At 40.5% G+C, this 23,422-nt stretch overlaps 3 protein-coding genes and 1 pseudogene across 7 annotated transcripts in view; 2 read left to right on the top strand and 2 right to left on the bottom strand.

Moving 5' to 3' along the window:
• ZMYND12 (zinc finger MYND-type containing 12) overlaps positions 1 to 16,390 on the bottom strand; it is a 44,937-nt gene extending 28,547 nt beyond the window's left edge. The window contains exons 1-3 of the mRNA XM_037827519.1: positions 16,065 to 16,390; positions 1,489 to 1,630; positions 512 to 683 (exon numbers count right to left, since the gene is read on the bottom strand). Coding sequence (XP_037683447.1) covers positions 512 to 683; positions 1,489 to 1,630; positions 16,065 to 16,174 — 424 coding nt within the window. The 5' untranslated portion in view covers positions 16,175 to 16,390. The remainder of the gene's footprint in view (positions 1 to 511; positions 684 to 1,488; positions 1,631 to 16,064) is intronic.
• Positions 6,905 to 8,681, bottom strand: LOC119527468 (annotated as a pseudogene).
• A 256-nt stretch (positions 16,391 to 16,646) lies between the features above and the next one.
• On the top strand, positions 16,647 to 20,028 carry PPCS (phosphopantothenoylcysteine synthetase). Of its 4 annotated transcripts, none has more exons than XM_037827522.1 (3): positions 16,647 to 16,785; positions 17,386 to 17,489; positions 19,152 to 20,028. In XM_037827522.1, the coding sequence occupies exons 1-3, from the start codon at positions 16,653 to 16,655 to the stop codon at positions 19,473 to 19,475; spliced, it is 561 nt and encodes a 186-aa protein (XP_037683450.1). In that variant the 5' UTR covers positions 16,647 to 16,652; the 3' UTR covers positions 19,476 to 20,028. The 4 variants fall into 4 exon arrangements, with proteins under 4 accessions (XP_037683450.1, XP_037683449.1, XP_037683448.1 ...); XM_037827521.1 differs by having other exon boundaries at positions 16,665 to 17,230; positions 17,386 to 17,600; positions 19,152 to 19,276; XM_037827520.1 differs by having other exon boundaries at positions 16,671 to 17,230.
• A 2,158-nt stretch (positions 20,029 to 22,186) lies between these two features.
• The window catches only part of CCDC30 (coiled-coil domain containing 30), a 247,826-nt gene continuing 246,590 nt past the window's right edge, over positions 22,187 to 23,422 (top strand). For both annotated transcript variants that reach the window (XM_037827513.1, XM_037827515.1), the window contains exon 1: positions 22,187 to 23,036. The gene's annotated coding sequence lies outside the window, so the exon portion shown is untranslated. The remainder of the gene's footprint in view (positions 23,037 to 23,422) is intronic.

Below are 23,422 nucleotides of genomic sequence, written 5' to 3'. Positions count from 1 at the left end.
TAGGAATTTGTAATTGGAAATCAGAGGCTATTAGTTTCTAATACCCAACTTGAACCTGGAGGACATGCAAATTTAAGAGCTGTATATGCCATTTGAGGATAGCTGTCTTCTGTAGTGAGCAGAGTAGAAAAATCTGGTCTGCAAAGAGAAAAAGTGAAGCAGATACCCAGAGGGAAGCAGGGACAAGAGACAAGGTCCGAGAGAGAGAGACTTAAAACACCAGCCTTGGTTTCTTATAGCATTCTAATTCTAGTCCCACCTGAAGCCTCTACTCCCTTGGGATACCCCAGCATCTTAAAAAATCCCCTCTTTTTTGCTTAGGCCAGCTTGGGTGGATTTCTGTCAGTTGTGGCTAAAATCTTGTGACATCATCTTCTCCACTCTTTACAGCAACCCTGCTCTTCCACAAAAGGTATCTTGTATTACTGTCAAGACTGGACTCTTGGGCCACTGGTATGACCCAATTTGCACTTCTTAAGGGTTCCAGGGGTCTTAAGACAGGTTGACTTACCAAGGCTAGCCTCAGCCAACAGTAAGTAAGCAGGCACAAGCTCTACCGAATTCAGGCCGTGTACACTCACACGGAAGCGAAGAGAATGCAAAGCTGCTGGGACGGCGTCTTCATGTTTTCCTTCAAAGAGGTATTTCTGGGCTACAGTATAGCAGAATTCAATCAAATGCTTCTGTGGAAGAAAGAAATAGGACTTCTGAAATAATCTAAAGGTAAAAGGCAAATGCGGATATAGACATACCCAGAGATAAGACCAACACCTAATGAACTGGTTGAGGGCATGCAGTAAGCCTGCATGCATTCAGATGAACATGAGACCTAGAATACGTCATATGAAAAGGCAAAATTGGGACTTTTAGTTGCTCCAGGCCTAGAAACATGTGTCTTTTCATCTTAATTCAGTACTTGGCATATGTTAGTGTTCAATATAAAATTATTAAATGAAAAAAATGCATTTATTCTTATATTTCTAACAAAACTTTAGCGACTGCTTCTCTATTTGAGTTAATTTTGACAGGAACACCTATTTTTTCCTTCTGGAATTATCCTGCTAATATCAGAAAGAACTCGAACTCTGCATTGTTCTAAGGTGACTATCAAAGTGCCATAACATTAAAATTGTTGAATGTGGTGTTTAGAGATTCATGGCTTATAAACTACTAATTTGTTTAGAGTAACTGAGATGCTACCAATGCCATCGTACTAGGGACTAGTTCTCCTAATCTCCTTTATTTATTCACTCATATAGCCATGTATCATTTTTTAACCTCTTACTATATGGCCAGGCTCTTATCACAGTACTTGGCATACATGGGGAGCAAATGATTGAATGCTGCTGAGGACATAAGGACAGAAAACAAAGTCTCTGTTCACAAGAGCTTACAAATGAGTAATCTCAACACAATACAGTACAACCCTTGTCCTGGGCAGTTTCACTGCACCCATGAGTTAACCCTGTAACATCCTACAGGAAGTACCTGCCGCTGCTGCAGTTGCTGCAGGCCATGCTGCCGTTCTTCCTCTGAATTGTAGAAGGGCATGGCAGTACGCAGTGGGATCAGGAGCTGACATATCTTCTCATGGATGCTGCGCCAATCAGCTTTTTGATGCACCACACCACTGACAATAAAAGACATGGGCATCATTCACTGTATCTCTGTTCTGACCCAAAACCCAAGATCTTGTCAGCCATATGACGGGCATAGCCCTAGACACCAACAGAGGAAGTCCAGCGCAAACTAGGCAGAGAGCCCAAAGATATTTCTGAGACTCAAATATCTTTTCTTTCATGCGGTTATCTTGCAATGTAGAAAATGTATTGGGATGGGGGAGCGGGGGGAGAGGAGGCTCACGTTCTGAAGCACACAGGGACGCAGTGACTATTCTGCTTAAAACAGTGGTTATTCTGCTTAATAACAACAAAGGCAACTTTAACTCTGTGTTTTCAAAATGTCTGAACACCGAAGCTAAGGGATTTGAGGGTCTTTTCCATGAGGAAGGAAAAGGAATTTACCTTTGATGGGCTTCTCTGACACTTCACAAGCATGCTTTGCTGTAACCTGGGCCATCCTGATGCTCAGGAGGAGCACCACTGGCATCCTAGTCTGTGTGCTAAGGCTGCCGTTCACACACAGAAGACACTTTGAATTTCACTTCCCACCCTACTCTGTCCTCTCCCACACTCCACAAGAATGGCGCAGCAGGTGGCCTTGCATGTAACTATTTTAACTCTTCAAAAACAAAACAAAATCTGTTATTACCATTTTAAAGGAAAGGTGGGTGTGGAGAGATAAGTAGTGACTCTAAGCCTGTACTCCAAAGCCGGTATGTTTTTAGCTTTCCAGAGGGAAGCACCGTGACATTAGTATACAGCTTTTCTGTTTTATGTACATATTTAGTATTTTTAAGCCCTCAATTGAACAATGCAGCTATAGAACATTTCCATCATTGTGTAAGTTCCACTGGATGGCCCTCCTACAGTGTCCACTCCCATCCCTTGAACAATTGCTTCTATAAATGACTCCCAAATCTATTACCCAATTTTGACCCTTGCCTCAATGAGGTTTTATTTTTTTAACAATTTTAAATTGAGATATAATTCATATACCATTTAATTCACCATTTTAAAGTGTACAATTCGTGTTTTTTAGTATGTTCACAAGGTTGTACAACCATCACCCTATCTAATTCCAAAACATTTCATCACCCCAAAAAGAAACCCTTTAGAGGTCACATCCCATTCTTCCATTCCCCCAACGATGCCCTGATGATCAATAATGCACTTTCTGTCTCTATAACTTTACCTATTCTGGACATTTCACATAAATGGAATCATACAATATGTGGCCTTTTGTGTCTGGCTTCTTTCATTCAGCGTAATGATTTCAAGGTTCACCCACACTGTACCATGTATCAGCACTACCTTTTTATAACTGAAAACATTCCATTGTATGGATATACCACATTTTGTTTATCTAGACATTGGTTGATGGATATTTGGTTTGTTTCCACTTTGGAACTCTTCTGAGTAATGCTGCTGTAAATATTCATGCACAAGTTTTTTTGTTTGTTTGTTTTTGTTTTTTTGGTTTTTATAACGGGGGTTTATTTGGTTACACAGTTACAGTCTTAAGGCCATAAAATGTTCAAGGTAATGTATCAACAATTGAGTACCTTCACTGGAGGATGGCCAATGGCATCTGGAAAACCTCTGTTAGCTGGGAAGGCATGTGGCTGGCATCTGCTCCAGAGTTCTGGTTTCAAAATGGCTTTCTCCCAGGACGTTCCTCTCTAGGCTGCAGCTCCTCTTTAAAATGTCACTTTCAGTTGCTCTTGGGGTATTTTTCCTCTCTTAGTTTCTCCAGAGCAAGAGTCTGCTTTCAACAGCTGTCTTCAAACTGTCTCTCAGCTGCAGCTACTCTCTGCTCCAGTGCATTCTTCAAGTGTCCCTTTTGGCTGCAGCTAGGTCACTCCTTCTGTCTGAGCTTATATAGGGCTCCAGTAAACTAATCAAGGCCCACGCTGAATGGGCAGGGCCACACCTCCTTGGAAATTATCCAATCAGAGTCATCACCCACAGTTGAGTGATCAGATCTCCACAGAAACAACCTGATTCAAAAGTTCCAACTTAATCCCCACTAATATGTCTGCCCCACAAGATTGCATCAAAGAACATGACTTCTTCTGGGGGCCATAATATATACAAACCTGTACGCTATTCATTGCCAGAGGTTTCTTTTTCTGCCTTCTCTGCTTTTAATTGAGCATTTAATTCCATTCCATTTTAGCTCCTCACTTAGTGTATCAAATATACTTCTTTAAAAAATTGTCTTAGTGGTTGCCCTAGAGTCTAAAATGTCCATTTTTAACCAAGTCCACCTTCAAATGCCCATGCACAAGTTTTTATGTAAACATATGTTTTCATTTCTTTTGGGTATATACCTAGGAGTGGTTGCACCATTTTACATGCCCACCAGCAATTTATGAGCATTCCAATTTCTCCACATCCTTTTCAACATTTGTTATTTTTCATTTTGTTAATAGTAGCCATTCTAGTGGGTGTGAAATGGTATCTCACTGTGGTGTTGATTTGCATTTCCCTAATAACAGAATGTTGAGTATCTTTTCATGTGCTTATTGGCCATTTGTGTATCTTCTTTTGAGAAGTGTTTATTGAAATCCTTTGCCCATTTTTTTTTTTTTAAATAGTGTCTTTTGCTTTTTATTGTTGAGCTTTAAGAGTTCTTTATGTATTCTGGATACTAGACTTGTCAGATAAATGATTTGAAAATGTTTTCACCCATTCTGTAAGTTGCCTTTTTCACTTTCTTGATAGGGATATCAGAGGCAGAAAAGTTTTTAACTTTGATGGAGTCCAATTTATTTTTTCTTTGGGTACTTTTGCTTTTGGTGTCAGATCTAAAAAACTATTGCCTAAATTAAGGCCATAAAGATTTACACCTATGTTTCCTTCTAAGATTTTTAAACTTTTAGCTCTTACATTTGGGTCTTTTTGTACATGGTATGAAGAAGGGGGTCTAACTTCATTCTTTTGGATATGAATATTCAGTTATCCCAGCACCATTTGTTGAAAAGACTATTCTTTCCCCCATTGAATTGTCTAAGCACCTTCTCCCCCCGCCCCCCCCCAAAATAATTGATTTATGAGTTTATTTCTGGACTCCGAATTTTATTTCATTGATATATATGTTTATCCTCAGGCCACTACACTATCTTGATTACTATAGCTTTGTAGTAAGTTTTGAAATTGGAAAGTGTGATTCCTCAAACATTGTTCTTTTTCAATATTGTTTTGACTAATTGGGGTCCCTTGTAATTCCATATGAATTTTAGGATCAACTTATTAATTTCTGTAAAAAAGACAATTGGAATTTTGATAGGGATACCACTATAGATCAAGTTGGGGAGTACTGCCATCTTAACAATATTAAGTCCTCCAATCCATGAATAAGGGGTATTTTTCCATTTATATAGTTCTTCTTTAAATTTCTTTCAATAGTGTTTTATAGTTTTCAGTGCACAAGTCTTGTAATCCTTATGTTAAATTTATTCCTATGTATTTTTATGCTTTTGTAAATGGAATGGTTTTCTTAATTTCATTTTCCGATTGTATTTAGTGTATAGAAATACAATTGGCTTTCATGTATTGATCTTGTATCTGCCACCTTGCTGTACTCATTTATTAGCAATATTTTTTTTCTATGTGTGGATTCTTTAGGGTTTTCTATATATAAGATCATGTCATTGGCAAATGGAGATAGTTGTACTCCTTCCTTTTCAATCATGATGACTTTTATATCATATTCTTACCTAACTGTCCTGACTAAAATCTCTAGGACAATGTTGAATAGAAGTGGCAAATGCAGACATTTTTGTCTTATTCCTGATCTTAGTGGGAAAGCCTTCAGTCTTTCACCATTAAGTATGACGACAGTTGTGGGTTTTTCATATATGCCCTTTATCAAGCTGAGGAAGTTCCCTTGTATTTCAGGCTTGTTAAGTGTTTTTTATCATAAAGGGTGCTGGATTTTGTAAAATGTTTCCTGCATCTATTGAGACAATGATGTGGTTTTTGTCCTTTATTCTATTAGTATGGTTGATTACACTGTATATTGACTCAATCTTGCATTCCTGGGATAAATCCCTCTTGGTCATGGTGTGTAATCCTTTTTATATGCTGTTGGATTCAGTTTGCCAGTATTGTGATGAGGATTTTTGTACCTATATTCATAAGGGACATTGAGGATATATACTCTGCTACTATAGAGTGGAGTGTTCTTCTGCCTAGTTGTTCTATTTATTACTGAAGTTTCCAATTATTTGGGTGAATTGTTTATTTCTCCCTTCAGTTGTTTCGGTTTTTGCTTCATGTATTTTGATGCTCTGCTTTTTAGGTACATACAATCATGAGGGTTTTTTTGGGGGGGGTGTTTCACAAGCAGAGACGATACTGTTCATTAAAATAAAGCTAGGGAAACAAAGGGCTCTCCCTTCCAAATCTTTTCTATTTAACATAGCTTTAAATAAGAAATGAAACATACAAATGCAAGAAATATGTACAGGTAGAAAAATGTGCATTCACCAACCCAAAATGCAACATTAATTGAAGAGAAAACTAAAGCAATGCTTTGTAGTTGCCTGGATTTCCCTAGGGGACATCAAGTCAATGCTTATCAGCCTTCCTCAGAAGAGACTATTTTGATTAATATCACATCTATCTGAATCAGTCTATTAAACCCTGAAGGAAGGATATTCTTCAGATACAAAAGATATATCTTTGACTAAGAATTCTACCGTATTGCCATTTCAAGCATTAACAACTATATGGCACCTCTAGAAAGAGAAAGCCTTTGAATTCTAGGAAGACACACTTACTAAAATTCCCAGGTTCCATTCTTCTTAGCTCTCTGCCTCCCCAGGAAGGAACCTGAGATGTAAAGGTGTCCCCACTGGAGAAGGAACACACCGGTTACATAATTTATTTCATGGTCAGCAATTTAGGGTCAATTACTTGTGCATAATTCCTGCTTAAAGATGATGAAATATTAATAAAATCAACAAAAAATTGACAAAAGCCTGAAGAGAGAAGGAGCGATTGGTACCACACAACCTGCTGGTTGACCCCCTACATCTGACACACACAGCTGATATCTACAGACATCAGAGCATATTTTCCCTTTGCCTCCCAATGGGTTCCAAGATGCACGTATTAGGAAACTGCTCAGTCTACCATAAAGAGCCTCGCTACATTGTGCAGGTAATGTGGAATTGTTACATGGAGGGCAGGGGGTGGGAACAAGGGAAGAGAATCATTTTCATTTTAGCTCTTTATTTTCAAACTTCTGCCCCATTAGCACTGCTTTTCTCACATTACTACGTGGCATTTCTCCTGATGGCCATGATCAGCCTTCTGCCATTTTCTCTGTAGTCCACGGGTTTCATGTCCACCACAGAGGCCTTAATTCGAGTCTCATCATTGTAGGTTTCTAGTTTGACCCTGATCCTGAATGTGAAAGATCAAAAGTTGGCATTCTGGAAAACTTCCTCAAATGCCTGCTCATTCTTCTCTTTTAATTCCCCAAGATAAGCAGCACTTTGTCTGAGGATAGCTTCTGCAGACTCCTGGAAAGAAGTCACTCACTGATTCTCTTGAAAATCTGCAATATTTACTGACAGGATCATGCGGTACTTGAAATTGGGAAATTCACTGTCACACTTCTCACAGCGGTATAATCCATTCTGTTAATCCATCACTTTTCTTATTGCAGTCCTGAGTTGGGCAGGCCTGGTACATACAATTGTCTTTGCAGAGATACACCACTGTTGCCACACAGCTGCCTTGTCACCTTAGCCAGATTCTCTGATTTAACCTCATATAGGGTTTTCCAGTTGGTGTTGCTCTCTCCTACTCCTCCACTCTTTAGATCAAAGACGAAAACACCATCTAAGGCTTGTCCTTCTGAGTCAAACCATCCACGAAGCTTATAGGCCTCTGGGATATCAGGATTCACACGGACAGTGCTTGAAGACAGTACAGAGAGGCTCTGTCCACCAAAATCAGAAACTCTGGCTCCTTTGATACCATCAAATCTATCAGCATCTTCTCCCCACAGAGTAGCAGTCATCACCTTCTGTGACATGTCCATCAAGTAGATATTTCTCTTAGAAATTTCTTTGTTATCAGATTTCTTTATTATTTTAGTGGCATCTTCATAACTCTTGCAGATTCCAATTACATCTACAAGTGAGTCTTTAGACTTGTTCTCTAGGTCACCAACTCCAGTGAAATCAAAGTGAACTGTAGATAAGTGATGACCATCTTCACAGGGCATGACAGACATCTCATTATTGAAGGTCATCTCATAGTCATTTCTAACAGCTATTAATTGCTTGTTAGAAATCTTTAAGGTGCCTTTCAAGAAATAATAAACCTTTTTCACTTCAGTAGGGGGGAAGAACTTGTCCACTTGCTTGTTGAAAGCAGTAACCCTGATTTCACCACCTTCATCAACCAGTTCTAAAGAGAAAAGCTTTCCTTCCCCTCAGGAATTGCTCCAGGTATGGACCTATTATTGGTAACTCGAGCACAAATAGTTCACTTGGACTGGTAAGGGGTAAGGCTGGCAATAGGTACCACTTTGGACTGTTTTCCCCTGGGAATGTTTGAGACACCAAAAGCCTTAGATACAGTGGAACCCATTCCTGAACTCCCATTCTGTTGCTGGGGCTTGCTGTTTGGTGGATTGGTTGCTGAGACCGGAGTAGGAACAACTTGCTGCTGCCCATGTCCTTCCTTATAGGGTACTGGATTGCCAATCTTCAATCTAACTGCTTCAGCTGATTTCAAAACTTCTAGTTCCATTAAAATAACTACTCTCCTTCCATCTTGCAGAGTGTTAACAATAAATCAGTTAATCTGGCAAACACAGTGGCTGGACAATTGTTTGTTCTCAACAAGAGGGTTCAACTGTGTTGCCAACATGAAAGAGGATAGAGTGTTCAATCCATCACTCATAAGCAATTGATAACAGGGTGGACTGTTTCCCGTAGGAATGGGACAGATATTAATGACTTGGAGAACTGGTTTTATGGATGAATCTCCCTGTTGCATTATAGCCACAGTGGCTCCTTTGCTCAGCTGGCCCACCATGGTTCTGCCATTCATGAGTTTTTGCATTTTTTAGTTGCTTATTACATATTTCACTTAAATGTGAGGCAGTTAACTGATTAGAAATAACTCTTAGAAATTTCTTTGTTATTTGATTTCACTATTATTTTAGTTTGACTCCAGTTATACATATTTCATAACAGAAAACATTATTCTAGCTCCGTGTCCATGGCTGGGTCCAAGCCTGAGGCCACTGGAACACCAAGGACCTGCATTACCCAGAAGGCAAGCTCTGCAGCAACTACAACCACCAGGCGCTGCTGGGCAGCCAGGAAGAAGTTGATGAATATGTTAAACTCAACCCTGAAGAGCAGCACAAAAGACTGAAATCAATCATAAAGAGAACTGACTTGGACTCAGATGGCTTTCTTAATTAAAGTGAACACAATTCGTGTATTCAAACGTGTTTTTTAAACATTATGCTATGCAAAAAACAAAGCAATAGTTCATGGAATATGATAAAAAACAGTGATGGTAGAGTGGCATGGGATGAATACAACACTCAGATCCAGGATCCTGTGATTGACTTCGACGAGAACACTGCTCTAGATGATGCAGGAGTCTTTTAGGCAGCTTCATTTAAAGGAATGGAAGCGATCTGAAAAAGCGAACCAGGATTCAGTTCCTGGTTTGAGTCTTGAAGAATTTATTGCCTTTGAGGATCCTGAAGAAGTTGATTATATGACAGAATTTGTCATTCAAGAGGATTTAGAAGAACAAGACAAAAAAGGTGATGGATTTATTAGTTTGGAAGAATTTCTTGGTGAATTGGGTGGGATACAACTACAAATGAAGATCCAGAATGGATACTTGTTGAGAAAGACAGATTTGTGAATGATTATGATAAAGACAACGATGGCAGGCTTGCTCCCTCAGAGCTGTTATCTCGGGTAGTACCCAATAATCAGGGCATTGTCCAAGAGGAGGTTCTTCATTGCTGAAATGGATTTGAATAGCGACAAAAAACTCTCTGAAGCAGAGATTCTGGAAAACCAGGATTTGTTTATCAGCGAAGCTACAGATAATGGCAGAGAGCTCCATGATGAATATTTCTGTCTTGATGAGGTTTAATCCTGAAGTATGTTTGAGTACTGACTCCTTTTATAATGTTACCCTTTAGTTTTATAGTAAGATATTAAGGTTATATTTTACATTCTGTCTTACCACAGTCAAAATTACCCTAATGTAGATTACAATTTTGGCCTTTTAGAAGAAAAATAAAACAAAAACTTGGAATTTATTTCAAAATGTATAGAAGAAATAAAAAATATTGTGTCATATGACAATAAAGTCTTTCCTAAATACTCTGCTTAGTACTGTATTAGGGAATATTTGAGTTGTATTTCCATACTTGAAAAAAATGGAGGATTTTAGAGATACCTGAACAATATTATTTAAGTAGTATGTGACTGAGCTATCAATTTTTGTTTTAAGTAGATTTAATTGGGAAACTGACAGAAAGGACAGTGTTTTTAGATTTAGCATTTTGTTTTAAAAGCTTTAAGGTAAACTTTAGAAGAACTTACACCTCATATTAATGTTGAGAAGTTCTGTTTACTTTTAAAATGATTTCTATAAAGGGTTCAATTGTATGAAATAGAACTTTATATTTTTACATATGTATAGATAGCAATTATATTTAATGTATAACTATAGCGTTATGGTAGGTGGAATTTGACACTGCCTAGAACGCTTTTCATTTTTGACTGTTAAAAATGAAATGTCTTTTCTTTAAAAAGAAGGAGGAGAAGGAGAATAGAAGAAAAGAATATTCTAGGCCAGTGGTCAGCAAACTTTTTCTGTAAAGGGCCAGATAGTAACTACTGCAGTTTTGGAGAGCCATATGGTCTCTGTCGCAACTACTCAAATTTGCAGTTGTAGCACAAAAGCAGGCATAAACAATACACAAATGAATGCGTGTGGCTGTTTCCAGTAACACTCTCACCTTCTCTCCCTCCAGGACAACAGAAAGGCAACAAAGTATTTTCTTTATAAACTGCTAATGCTATCATAGAAATGACTAAAGTCATTTTTAAAAGTTTTTTTTTTGTAGAGAATTAACGTAAGCAGATCAATAAAAGGACTTAACAACTAAGATGTAGAAATAGTTGAGTTCTACAGAGTATTTATCAAATAAGGGCTTGTTGAGTAATTGTGTGGGCAACAGAAACGTTAACTTACTTAACCGTTAACTTACTTAACTGCCCTGACCTTTTGTTCTGCTGAGAGCATTTGACATATCTTTCCTGTCACTTTATAAATTTGTGAGCTCCTTTCTTATTCATCTGTTTTGCCCCTAAGACCAGCACAGGACCATGCATAAACGAGTTGATAAATGTCTTCAATCAGGGATCACATCAAGTAGCTTATGAGCCAGACATGTTTTGTTTTTGTTTCTTTTTTCTTTCTTTCATTTTTTTTTACTGAATTTGAATGTCTTTAGGCAGGGCATTCATTCTCCATTTTACTGCAGATCCTGCTGCTTCCTATCATTACATCCACTTCATGGTTTTTTTCCCCTCCTGGCCAATGAAGGTATTTTTATTTGTGCCCCAAATGTTAAATAAAAGGAAAAGGGGTATTTGCAAATTACCCTTATCTATATGCTATGAGTTGCTAACCTGTTACTGAGGCCTCTTTTACCTGTCAGTAATGTTTGTGTATACTTCAATGAAATTGCCTTTTCTTAAAAATGTTCTATTTCCTGGGAACATATTCAACAATCCAATGTAGAACAATATACACAGAATTCCCAGAGTATATAAAATAAATGCATTTAAAGAAAAAGACTAGAAAAAATTCACTGAAATGCCAGGTTATTAATCTCTAGGTTGTGGACGTGTAACCTAGAAGTTAGGATTTAAGGGATGATTAGGATTACTGAATCATTGTATGGATATTCCTTTTTACTTTCTGTATATTAGAGTAGACAGAGAGAAATGACTGAAATCTCTGAACTGTAATCCAGCTGCCTTGATCTCTGATAATCATTGTATTGCCTTTATCTTGTGCCCTTATGATTGTAAAAACTTTGTGACTAACCTTCACTTGTACCCATTTTATCTGGTTTTTCGACTTTACAATCTTATGATCACCAAGGACAGCCCCTAATGTTTATTAATGAAGGGTCTTGGTTCAGCCCCAAACTAACCCACACCAAATCCAAAATTATCTTGCTAACTGAAGCTGAATCTAACCAAAATGGGCTGCCTGACATGTGCAGTAGCTTAGACTTTATCTTATAAGTCTAAGCTATAATTATCCTATTATCTCATTATAATACTAAAAATCATACCCATCATCATATTAAGGCCACCATTTCTTACGTATGTTTTGTGACTAAGCATGTAATCAGTCTGTGCATGATTAGGAATTAGATCACCACTAATTACATCATCTGAAGCCATGGTGCTTATTATTCTAAAACCTGCCCATTTTTTTTGTTTTTAAATGCAATTTTATTGAGACATAGTCACATAACAAATATGCATCCAAAGTGTACAATCAATAGTTCACAGTATCATCATATAGTTGTGCATTCATCACCACAATTTTTGAACATTTTCATTACTCCAAAAAAAAAGAATAAAAATAAAAATAAAAAAAGAACACCCAAAACATCATACCCTTTATCCCTCCATATTATTTATTTATTATTTTTTTGTCTTTGTTTTCTTACTCATCTGTCCAAACACTGGATAAAGGGAGTGGCAGTCACAAGGTTTTTGCAATTACACAGTTACACCTTAAGAGCTATATAGTTATACAATCATCTTCAAGAATCAACTGCCCATCTTTTAATACTACAAAACTATCAGAATTTACTGCAGTTCGGGGAGAGAGATTTTTGGGCTGATAAAAATTGCTTCGTGCCTAGCAATAAATGCTTTCTCTCCTTGAAACCATGATGTCTCAGGAACTGATCATTTGAGTGCATCAGACAAAGAATCCTCTGCCTTTGGTAACAGAAATATGGGTTGTTTTCTTCTTTATTTTCTGTATTTTCAAGTTCTCTGCAGTGAGCTTGAATTACATTTATAATCAGGAAAATTTTTTGAAAAACAAAAAATTTTTCACAAATTCAAATTGACTGTCCTTCCTGCTCCTTAAATTTGGAATGAGGGAAAATAATGAATATTTATTGAGTGCCAACTATGTCTCAGGCACAGTGCTAGATGCTTTACATTTTCTCATCAAAACCATGTAGCGGAGAGGTATATGAAAAACCCATTTTTGAGATACAGAACAATTATCTCAGTTTTGCTGTACTGAAAATCTTTAGCATTGAAATCCCCAGGGTACAAGGGTAGAGACGTCTGGAGAAAAGAGAGGGGAAAAGAAGAGAAGACCTTAACGAGAATTAAAAGCGAGTAAAAGAAGACAGAAAACAAATGGAGGATATGAGCATGGAAGGTGATCATTTATTCATGCATTCATCAAATATTTAGTGCCAACCATTTTAAGACACTTTGCTGGAGACTGTGGGGCATACACAGATGGGTCTGATACAGATCAAAAGAAATCATACGTATGACAGTCTGTCTACATGCATTCAACATAATATCTTGCATTAACAGAGCATAATCAAATTGAAGAGAAAACATGCTTGCCAACAACTAAAACAAAGATAGAAAATAAGAGTTACCCGAGGTACAGAGAAACAGCAAAGTGAGTTGAGAAGAAGGAATTGCTTCTGACTGGGGGGGGGGGGGGGGGGGGGGGGCTTAAGGAGACCAGGGTGTTTCAAGGTGCTCAAGCCAGGCAAAGGGCTCTAATCTCTCTCCTTGAGGGCCAGACCTGACCTTAAAGCAGCTTACTGGCCATCTCTCCTAAGGTGACCTGAAGGCCTCTCACACTCTGTGTCCCCAACCAAATCTGTCACCTACCACCTCTTCCCTCTGGGTTCCTTGCCTCAGTTAACAGGTCCATTATCCATTTAGAAGTTCACTTATTTAACAAATGTTCACTGAGTGCCTGGTATGTCCTGGGGCTATGTCTAGCAAAAGTCACAAACATTAAATAAGTATGCAGAAAAATGGTACTTGTGAGAGAGAATAATGGGAAGGGGATGTTTAGACTGGATTTTCAAGGAAGACCTCTCTGAAGAAACGACATTTAAGCTGAGAACTCAAGGATGTAAGGAAGGTTTGTAGTTGAAGGGGAGATTTCCAGCAGAGGGAACAGCCTGGGCAAAGAAACTGAGGGAGGAAAGGGCACAGCCAATTAGAATTGTAAGAAATCCTCTGTGGCTAAAACAAGGAAAAGAGGGGTTGTGTGGTGGGACATGAGGTAGAGGTATCCAGGGCCAGATCATGTAGGGGTTTGTAGGTTGTGTTACAAATTCTGAACTGTATTCTAAATGCAATAAAGTTACCAAAGAGCAAACAGCAATGATAGCCAGATGCTATCCCAGCCTTCTCTGGGGCCTACAGCCTTGTGGGGAATACAGACAATTAAACAATAAATTTTAACACCATGTTGTAAGTGTTAGGATAGGGAAAGTATAGAGTTCTGTGAGAGCACTTAAGAGGGACACCTAATCTAGTCTGAGAGAAGTATGTAAGGGTGGAGGAGGTAAGGTAAGGCTTCCTGTACCAAGTGATAACCTGAAGGACAAAGAGGAGTTAGCCAGGTGAAATGGAGAGAGGAGTGTTCCAAGAAGAGGGAACGGTATGTGCAAAAGCCTCGAGGTGATACAGAACAGGACACAATGAAAGAGATGAATTTTCAGTGTGACAGAGGCATAGAATAAAAAGAACTTAGGGGTGAGGCTGCAGCAATAAATAGTGGCTCATTATGAAGGGCTTTGTCAACCATGTTCATGTATTTAGCTTTTCTCTTAAGAGCAGTGAGTAGCAGGTGAAGACAGAGAAGTCATTCTTGACTCTGACCTCTCTTTTGCTCTCCAGGTTCCAGTGATTTACCTCTGAACTATTTTTCCAGTTCCCTGAGCCACTATCTTCATTCACGTCCCATCACGCTTCACTGGAACCACTGCAACAGCTTCTCAATTGGCTATGCAGCCTTTGGTGTCTTCCTACTAATCTATCTTCCTTGCTGCTGCCTGTTATCTTTCCTTAACACAAATGAGAGCATGCCATTCCTCAGCTCAAAACCATCCATGGCTTCCTACTCCCTAGTCTTGATCTCAAGTCATCATCTGGCCCTAATTTATATCTTCTTGGTTAAACTCCTACCACTACCTATCACATTGACTTTGAAACCTTTTGACTCAACCCACAGTAAGAAATATATTTTAACAGCATACACATATATATATCCACACAAAACACTAAGAAGTTTTAAGAAACAATTCAAAATGTTGGTTGAGATTTATTAACCTCCTGCTAATGGGTCCTGGCCTGCAGTATGAAAAACCCCAACTACTCCTTCAACTATTACCTTCTCCACTCAGCTCTTAGCCAACTCTTCCACCCTTTGCCCAAGCAGTCCTGGACAGCAGAAATGCCCTACTCCTATTCCTTGTTCATTCACCTAGCAAGTTCCTATCAACCATTCAAGACTCAGCTCAAATGCTACTTTTTTAGATACTGGTTCACCATGCTTCCATCTTCATCAATCCCAGGGCTTAGCACTCCCCGAGTGACAGTACTTCTCATGTAGGTGTGTATTATAATGACATTTAAAAAAAAACACAAAACACAAGTCAGTCTGAGAACTGGGCTAGGTCTCTGGAAGGCAAACAACCTAGCTGTTTACATCTCAAGTCCAAAATAGGATTTAATATGAAGCAAAGGCCAGGGGATGTTTCTACCTCATCTTTTACTTCCCTTCCCAAACACTCCCCATCTTGGCTGCACATCAGATATACTGGCCGCCTTTCTATTCCTCAAACACTCAAAAAGTCTTTCCCCCTTCAGAGCCTTGCTGCACTACTCTTCCTCCAGCCATTTCCATGGGGGGATCCTACTTTATCTTCAGATCCTCAACAATCTAACCTCAGAGCCTCAACTCAGCTCAGCGGCTGTCTGCCTAACCCCCCATCACATTTGCTTTATTGCATTTATTACTCTCTGAAATTCTCTTGTTTCTGTGTGTCTGTTTACTTCTCTGTCTACACTATTAGAATGATAGATCTTTGAGGGAACTGGTCTACGAATTTGACCCAGTAACTTCAGCATCTAGAACAGTGCACAGCACAGACCATGCCCTTAATAAACATTTGATGATGGATGAATAAGCAGGGGAGGAGGAGCAGATAAGGCTACAGGGGTCTTAATGACCAGTCCTGAAGCACCTCTGAGGGGTCCCTGGCAGAACCTGCGTGCTCACATGGTGCTCCCAAGCCCAGAGAAGGGTTTGGGATGGAGATACGGCACCTGGGTGCCACGTTCCAGGGCCTACCAGTAGTAAGTGACTGTGCAGGCCGCGCACACTCGCTCGGCTGGGGCTTCGCAAACCTCACAGCTGAGCCGGCGTCCCTTGGGCACCGCCAGCGGGTAGACCACGTTCATGTTGCAGCCAGCTGTGTCGGTCTCCAGGACGGTTGCCCGGCGAGGATACGCCGAAGGACCCCGGAGTCACATGACCACCACGCTCTCGTTTCCAATATTTCAAGGAGGGGAGAGGGGAGTGGTTTGACAGAAAACTATAGTCTATCTGTGAGGTAAAGAAAAACAAAACCTACAACTCCCAAACGTTATGTGGCCGAGCAGTCTTACTGAACTACAAGTTCGGGAAAGGCTTTACGGTGGCCGATAAGGGTCAAACATGGCCAGTTCTTTACACAAGGTTAGGAAACTAACATGAGGTCCTCTGACCCTTCCAGATGCCCGCCCAATCGAGAGTTCCCCTCCATGTAGTGTTAACTTCGCTCCTGGGCTCTGGAGCGGAAAAACCGCGCAATTCCAGATTTTGAAAGGTGGGAACCTAAGGCCAAGCGTAAGGTATTGACCGGCCCACTCACTATTGCGGCTGCGCATAAGACAAGGTATGCGGGCGAGGGGGCGTGGCGCCGGCAGTTCTGGAGCGTACGCAGGATCTGGAAGGCCCTCTGGGACTGATGGCGGAAGTAGACCTGGGCTCCGAGTTTCCTCAGCCTGCTGGTGCTGCAGGCGCTGCAGAGGTTATGGCTCGCTTCGCGGCGTCATTGGGCGCGCAGGGCCGGAGGGTGGTGTTGGTCACGTCAGGGGGCACCAAGGTCCCACTGGAAGCGCGGCCGGTGCGCTTCTTGGACAACTTCAGTAGCGGGCGGCGCGGCGCAGCCTCAGCCGAGGCCTTCTTGGCCGCAGGCTACGGGGTCCTGTTTTTGTACCGCGCTCGTTCTGCCTTCCCCTTTGCCCACCGCTTCCCGCCCCAGACCTGGCTGTTGGCTCTGCGGCCCTCCGGCCCAGCTCATTCGGGCCTGCTGTGCCTGGAGGCCGAGGAGAAGATGCTCCCGGGCTTTGCTGCAGCTCTGCGAACCTACCAGGAAGCTGCGGCTGCCGGCACCTTCTTGGCTGTAGAGTTCACCACTTTAGCGGACTATTTGCATCTGCTTCAGGCTGCGGCTCAGGCGCTCAATCCGCTAGGTGCGTGCCCTAGGAGTCCGCAGGCTACGGGCAGATCTTTACTCCCCAATCACTTCTAACCCTTACCTTCTGATTACCCACAGATCCCAGCCCGGAATCCGCAGCAGATCCCATACCCGTTCCTGATTTGTTACACCCTGTGCTTCTCTTTGCAGGCTCGTCTGCGATGTTTTACCTGGCTGCGGCCGTGTCAGATTTCTACGTTCCTGTCTCTGAAATGCCTGAACACAAGATCCAGTCATCTGGGGGCCCACTGCAGGTGATGGGGGCGTCTCTTACAGAGATCTGGTCCCCTATAACCACTCTTGGATTAATTCACTCTTGACCTGGAAATGGCCTTTCTGCATTCCTTACGTGCTAGGCACTGGAGGTAGAGAGATGAATACGCACCACCCTCCCTCAAGGACCTCGCAGTCTAGCTGGACACAGACATAATTAAAATACAGTGATAAATGCTCTAGTAGAGGTTTGTACAAAGGACAGTCAGGGTATGGGTGAGTGAATCACTCCTTGGGTGAGTCAAGGAATGCTTCCTAGAGGAGATGACCTTTGACCTGGGTTTTAAAAGATGAATAGAGGGTATGCTGGACAAAGTGGGGAAGGACATTTCACAGTACCAAGAACGGTTTGTATAAGTGGTTTGGTAAGGCTGGAGAGCAGGGAGAGTGGTGGGGTGGAGAGACAGCTTATTTCACAGAAGAGTATTCCTTCTTTAAGGAGCTTGGACTCTATCCTGTGGAGCCAAGGGACACATAAGTAGGAGAATGAAACTAAGTTGTTGTTTGGGAAGAACATTCTGGCTTTCGTATGAAAGGTGGGTTAGGGAGAAAGTGGAGGGGTCCACTAGTTGGGGGTTATTGCTGTAGTTTAAGTGGTATGGAAAGGGTTCTTGATGGTAATGTGGTTGAAATGTTGAGATGATCTGCCTTCTTGTATCCTGAGCAAGGTCTTAAGCATTTATTGGGGATACAAGTAGAATTTGAACAGGAGAAACTACCTGTGGGGTACTTGCTGCTTAATAGTTTATTCATCCCTTAAACAAATATTAAGTACCTACTATATGCAGGTACTATAGCAGTGAAAAGAAACACATCTTCTTGTGTTGTTTGTTTACACTCTGCAGGGGAGACACTCCATAAATAAGTCAAATAAAAACTACTTGGTCATAAATGCTAAGGAGAAAAATAAAGCATAGAAGGTGTTTATGCTAATAACTTTTTGAGGAGAAATCCTGATGATTAGCTTAGTGATTTCATATGTTTTAAACTCTGGAAGCTTTAGTTTATTACCTGTTTCTTAGTTCCATCTTGAAAGTACACAAAACAAGTCAACTCAGCCGTCTCCTTAGAAGGGATTGGGAATAGGGTAGTAGAGTTTTGATCATGTGAAAATAAAACCAGTTCAGTTTCCTCACTGCTAAGGTGTGTTGCAAGTGACAATTTTTAAATGGAATCAAATAGCCATTCTACCAGTGAAAGAAATACTTTAGATGGAAGTGTTTATTTGGGCTTATGCTAAAATAACATTTACATAAACAGATCATTTGTGTTTTTTAATTTGAGGCTTTAATTTAAAAATTAGAGACAAGGAGAAATTGTAATGCTGTTCTCTAGACTTCTGCTAATGGTGACAAGGGTGGCAGAGCAGGAGGCTAATACAAAAGCTATGGTTTGCCCCAGAATATGTAAGAAATCTTGGAATTATGCTTCTGGATCCTATAGAACCAAGGCTTTTAAAATAAGCATTTAATGTGCTTTGAAATGTTTGACAGTGAGAAATTCCACTAAAATTAGCTGTATACAGCTGTATGTTGGCTGATTAGGCAGAACTCTTAAGTCCCCACTTCTGTAATTTCCCAGGAGAATGACCTGGTTGGTAGTAACCCTTGTTTGCTTATTTAGCTTTTCCTTTTTCAATACAGATAACAATGAAGATGGTGCCAAAAATGCTTTCTCCTTTGGTTAAAGACTGGGCTCCCAAAGCATTTATAATTTCCTTTAAGTTGGAAACTGACCCCTCCATTGTAATTGGTCGTGCACGGAAGGCTTTGGAAGTTTATCGACATCAAGTGGTGGTGGCCAATATCCTTGAGTCACGACGTTCCTTTGTGGTTATTGTGACCAAAGACTCGGAAACCAAGTTATTGCTGTCAGAGGCAGAAGTAGAAAAAGGCGTAGAGATAGAAGAGAAGATAGTGGATAATCTTCAGTCTCGACACACAGCTTTTATATGTGGCAAAAACTGAAGTAAAAACTTCTAACAGGATCAGAAATTGTTCAGTGGACCAGAGCTCTTAACAGAGCATGATGGTGAGAACTAGAATAAATCCTTTGTTTTCATAAGGACAGACAAAATGAAGGGAAGGGAAAAAGCAGTGGTGTGAAGGAGACTATGTTTGGTATTTGTCTTTTAAAGATCATTTCATATTAAAAATGAAATGAAGGCAAAGCAGTTATGACCAAATCACCTGACATACTCATCTGAGCATCATCTTGGTTTTGAAAATAAACTCAAGAATTGCTTCTCAGCTTTCAAAAAAAGAACTTATTGAAAATTTTATTCCGTCCCTCAAAATATACTTGTGAGCCAGAATATCAGCCTTCATACTGTAAAAAGAAGATTATGGATATGTGAGTGGTCATGCTTTGCAAATCAAATATTTAAGTGCCTATTCTGTGCCGGGCCCTGTGTTGAGCTATGAAGATTAAAAATATGAATAAACATTTCTAGTTTGGGAAGTGAATGTGTAAATAATTAAGTGCAATAAAGTATGTGCCCGAAATTCGACACAATGTAAAGTATGTTTTTTGGAAATTTATTAAAGATGAGAGTAGTGAAGAAGGAATACCTCCCTGAAGATAAATTGCCTATAAATTGGTGAGTTTCCCTCTATATTTGATTTTTGATTCTTGTTTTAGATTTACCCCATATTTGAGTAACAGGTTACCTTTCAAATATTTTCATGCTGTTCTTTAGGTTAGAAACACAGCCTTCCAATTTAGGCCATGTAGAGGCCAACTGCTGACTTCTTCCCTGAGGGAGGCATTATAGTATGTTGAATAATATGGGTTTTGGAGTCATCTTAGCTTTGATACCATCTCCCCACCCCCCAAGAGCTATTCCACCTCTTAGTTTTATAAATTTAGCCACATGACAATCTCAGTTTCCTCATCTATAAAATGGGAATAATCTCTAAAATAAAGCCATTTGTTGTGAGGATTAAATAAGATGATGATAAAGCTTTAGTCTGGTTCCTGTCACATTCACGTGCAATAAATGATTGCAGTTCTTTTCTCATGTAGCAAGGTAATGCTATGCCAATGTCCTGCTGGATCCCTGAATCCTTAAAAATTCTTGAGAAGCTTTCACAGTTCTCATTGTCCTGGACTTTGGGTTGAGAGGACACAAGAAGTATAGTCCAGAAAAATGCTCTAAATGATCTTCAGAATGGTCCAAAGTGCAATTCAAAAAACTACCATTAATTACTAGATAGAGACAGGTACTGTGCTTCACGTAATTATTGTATTTAAAATGCAATTCATGAGGTTTAATTTAGTGAGCTGAGAAGGGTAGTCCAATGTGCCTGATAATAGAGTTGCAATCTATTTTAGTTGAAAAGGTTTGAACAGAAGTACCAGGATGCACTGAAATACTTCATTAAATCAGGAAGTGGCAACTTGAACAAAGGAAAAATAATTGTAGCACTCCAGACTGGAAGCAGCAGTGCCTTTGAACAAAGTTTCTAAATTAACTTCAGGTCCAATTGACAAAACCTCAAAAGCAACAGGCTCTGTCAACAGTGCCTGCAGTACTGAAGGGGCAAGTAAAAGATTGATTTTCTTTCTTGCATCCATAGCTGCATATGGCTGATGACTGTCATTATTTTTGAATATAAAATAGAATTAAAACTAGAAATCCTAATGTTTGCTTTTTATCATAACGATTACTTCTTTGGGGAACGATTTCATATCCTTTATTATTACTGCTTAAAAACAACCACAATGCAAGGACTTATTTAAAGTGCTTTCCCCTTCAGTTTAGTTTTCATTCAGAGCACTTAAAAACAGTATTTATACAAGAGTTCCAGGAGTTTTTATTCGTTTGTTTAAACAACAAACTGAGATGTGTAAAGAGAGAAGGAAAAGGAATGTGTCAAAGAGTGCAAATAAGGAACCTGATCTATACTGAAGAACCGAGGAAGGCTTCTGTGAGGAAGTGACACTTGAATTGATATGTAGGAATTAAGTGGGCTGAAGGTGGTGGTGGTGAGAATGTTAGATGGGAGAAAAACATTTGCAAGGGATCCAGGGCCAGAAAAAGGTTTAAGCACTTTTCTACAAAGTAAGGAGTAAGACAGGTCCAGGAAATGCATGTAGAATCAGCAAAGCTTCAGAAAGGGCCATCCTGGGGAACTTTTCAAGACCAAGCAATGTAGTAAGAAGTATAAAGCAAGGGTCCCCCTAACATGAATAAAATTGAGCTTCGATGAACTAACCCAGAATCTTGCATTAAGAGTACCCAGAATGAAGACAATGAAAATTTGCATTACCTGGAGAGGTGGAGGACATGGTTCACCTAAACCGAGTTTTCAGTGCTTAGTTTTTCTAAAGGGCTTCAGCGTTAGGGATAATTCTAGTCAAGTCCAGTTTCGTCATTTTTACAAATAAGCCCAGTCCGAAAGTGTCGTGATTTATCTTAGGTGCCCCAGATAGGTAGTGACAGATGTAGGCCTAAAATGCATAACTCCTGACCGAGTACCTTCTTTCTTTTACCAAACAGCTTCACAAAATTTGTTACTTAATCTTGTAAGAATGAAACTACTTCTAGAAAAACAAATCTAAGGTTAGTAGGTCAGGGCTTTAGATAAGAAGACCTGGCGGAAAGCTGTTTGAGAACTATATCGTCCAGTGACAAAATGTATCCTCTGAATTGCAAGTATGTGATTAAAGGAGTGTTTCTGCGCTGGGTGTCGTTACCATGGTCATTGTGGCGAACATGGTGCTCTCCAAAGCCAATGGAATGAACCGTGCTATAATTAATGCCGGAAGGGCTCCGCCCCACGAACTAGAAGCCAATGGCGTGCCCCGTCCCAATGGTTTCCACAGGAAAAACAGCCCTTAGAGCCAATGGTGTGCGTCGTATCTATGGTTCCTTCCGGAAGGATGCCTGTGCGTCTCTGCAGCAAGCGCGGTTGCTATGACGCCTGGGGCTCGGTAGGCACCTGCTGCTCGCCGCTGAACGGCAGTGGAGTGGAGCGACCTTGGGACCCTCACGGCGAACTCCGAAAGACAGTGGTTTCTGAGGCTCCTACCTCAGCCCGAGAAGGAGAAATACCTATTTCCCTCTCTTTTTTTCACCACTCCGGGTCTTTTCCGCTTCTCTCCTTGGTATGGCATGAAACTCTAGGAGGAGAGCCACTCCTGGCTCGGCTTTTCTAGACCCGGGCTGGAGTGATTCCGTTTGAAGAACGATTCGCACGTTTGCTCCGGACCCAACTGCTACAGCCATTTGGTATTAGGTTCCCGCTTTTATTTATAGCAGGTTTATAACACCCTCAGTAAGGTAGGTAGGCGTTCCTTTTCTCGCTTTACTTATGAAGAGACCTATCCCAGGACTGACGGCCGTGCCTGAAAGTCCCGGCCACTGCGAAGTCCACGGAGACACGGGTACCCCTTGGTTGTAGGCCCCGTGAACAACGAACCGCTGCTTTCTGGTCTGCTTTTTTGGTCGACGTTCGTCATGCAGGACCTTGATTCCCGAAGAAGCTGTGGAGGCCTTTCGTGTCCTCAACACCAGACATCATCAAGTCAGTTACTTTCTGCCTTTCAAGCCACAACTTCTTCCACTTCCTTCATCATCTTGGGCTCCAGTTTTCTCAACCTCCTCATTCTACAGCCATTTTCATCCTTCTCTGTCCACGTTGCACCTTATTGAATGTCCATTCGTCTCCACCTGTCATCTGTAGATCACCTCCTTCTGCTTTCCTGTTACAGTGCTTTGGGTAGCTCAGTATTTCACATTCTCCAGCCCCGGGCTCATTTGGCAGATTTTCTCTGTTTCTCTGCACTATGGTGGACGTGGTGTGTCGAGTAAATTACACACCAGAATGGTGAAGTGCACTTGGTAAATACATATATTAAATTACTGAAAGCCTAGTGTGTTTTGAAAAATAGAGAAAAAAAATCAAAGTTG

Source organism: Choloepus didactylus, chromosome 2 (genome assembly GCF_015220235.1).
Source record: "Choloepus didactylus isolate mChoDid1 chromosome 2, mChoDid1.pri, whole genome shotgun sequence".
NCBI lineage: Eukaryota > Metazoa > Chordata > Mammalia > Pilosa > Megalonychidae > Choloepus > Choloepus didactylus.
Note: the sequence above shows the minus strand (reverse complement) of the source record. Positions and strands in the feature narration are given on the sequence as shown.

Excerpts from the sequence above, each read along its gene's own strand:
- PPCS (XM_037827520.1), top strand. The coding sequence starts at position 16,723 with ATGGCGGAAGTAGACCTGGGCTCCGAGTTTCCTCAGCCTGCTGGTGCT. Across the intron at positions 17,231-17,385 it reads TCAGGCGCTCAATCCGCTAG|GCTCGTCTGCGATGTTTTAC; the intron begins GTGCGTGCCCTA and ends TTCTCTTTGCAG. Across the intron at positions 17,490-19,151 it reads CATCTGGGGGCCCACTGCAG|ATAACAATGAAGATGGTGCC; the intron begins GTGATGGGGGCG and ends TTTTCAATACAG.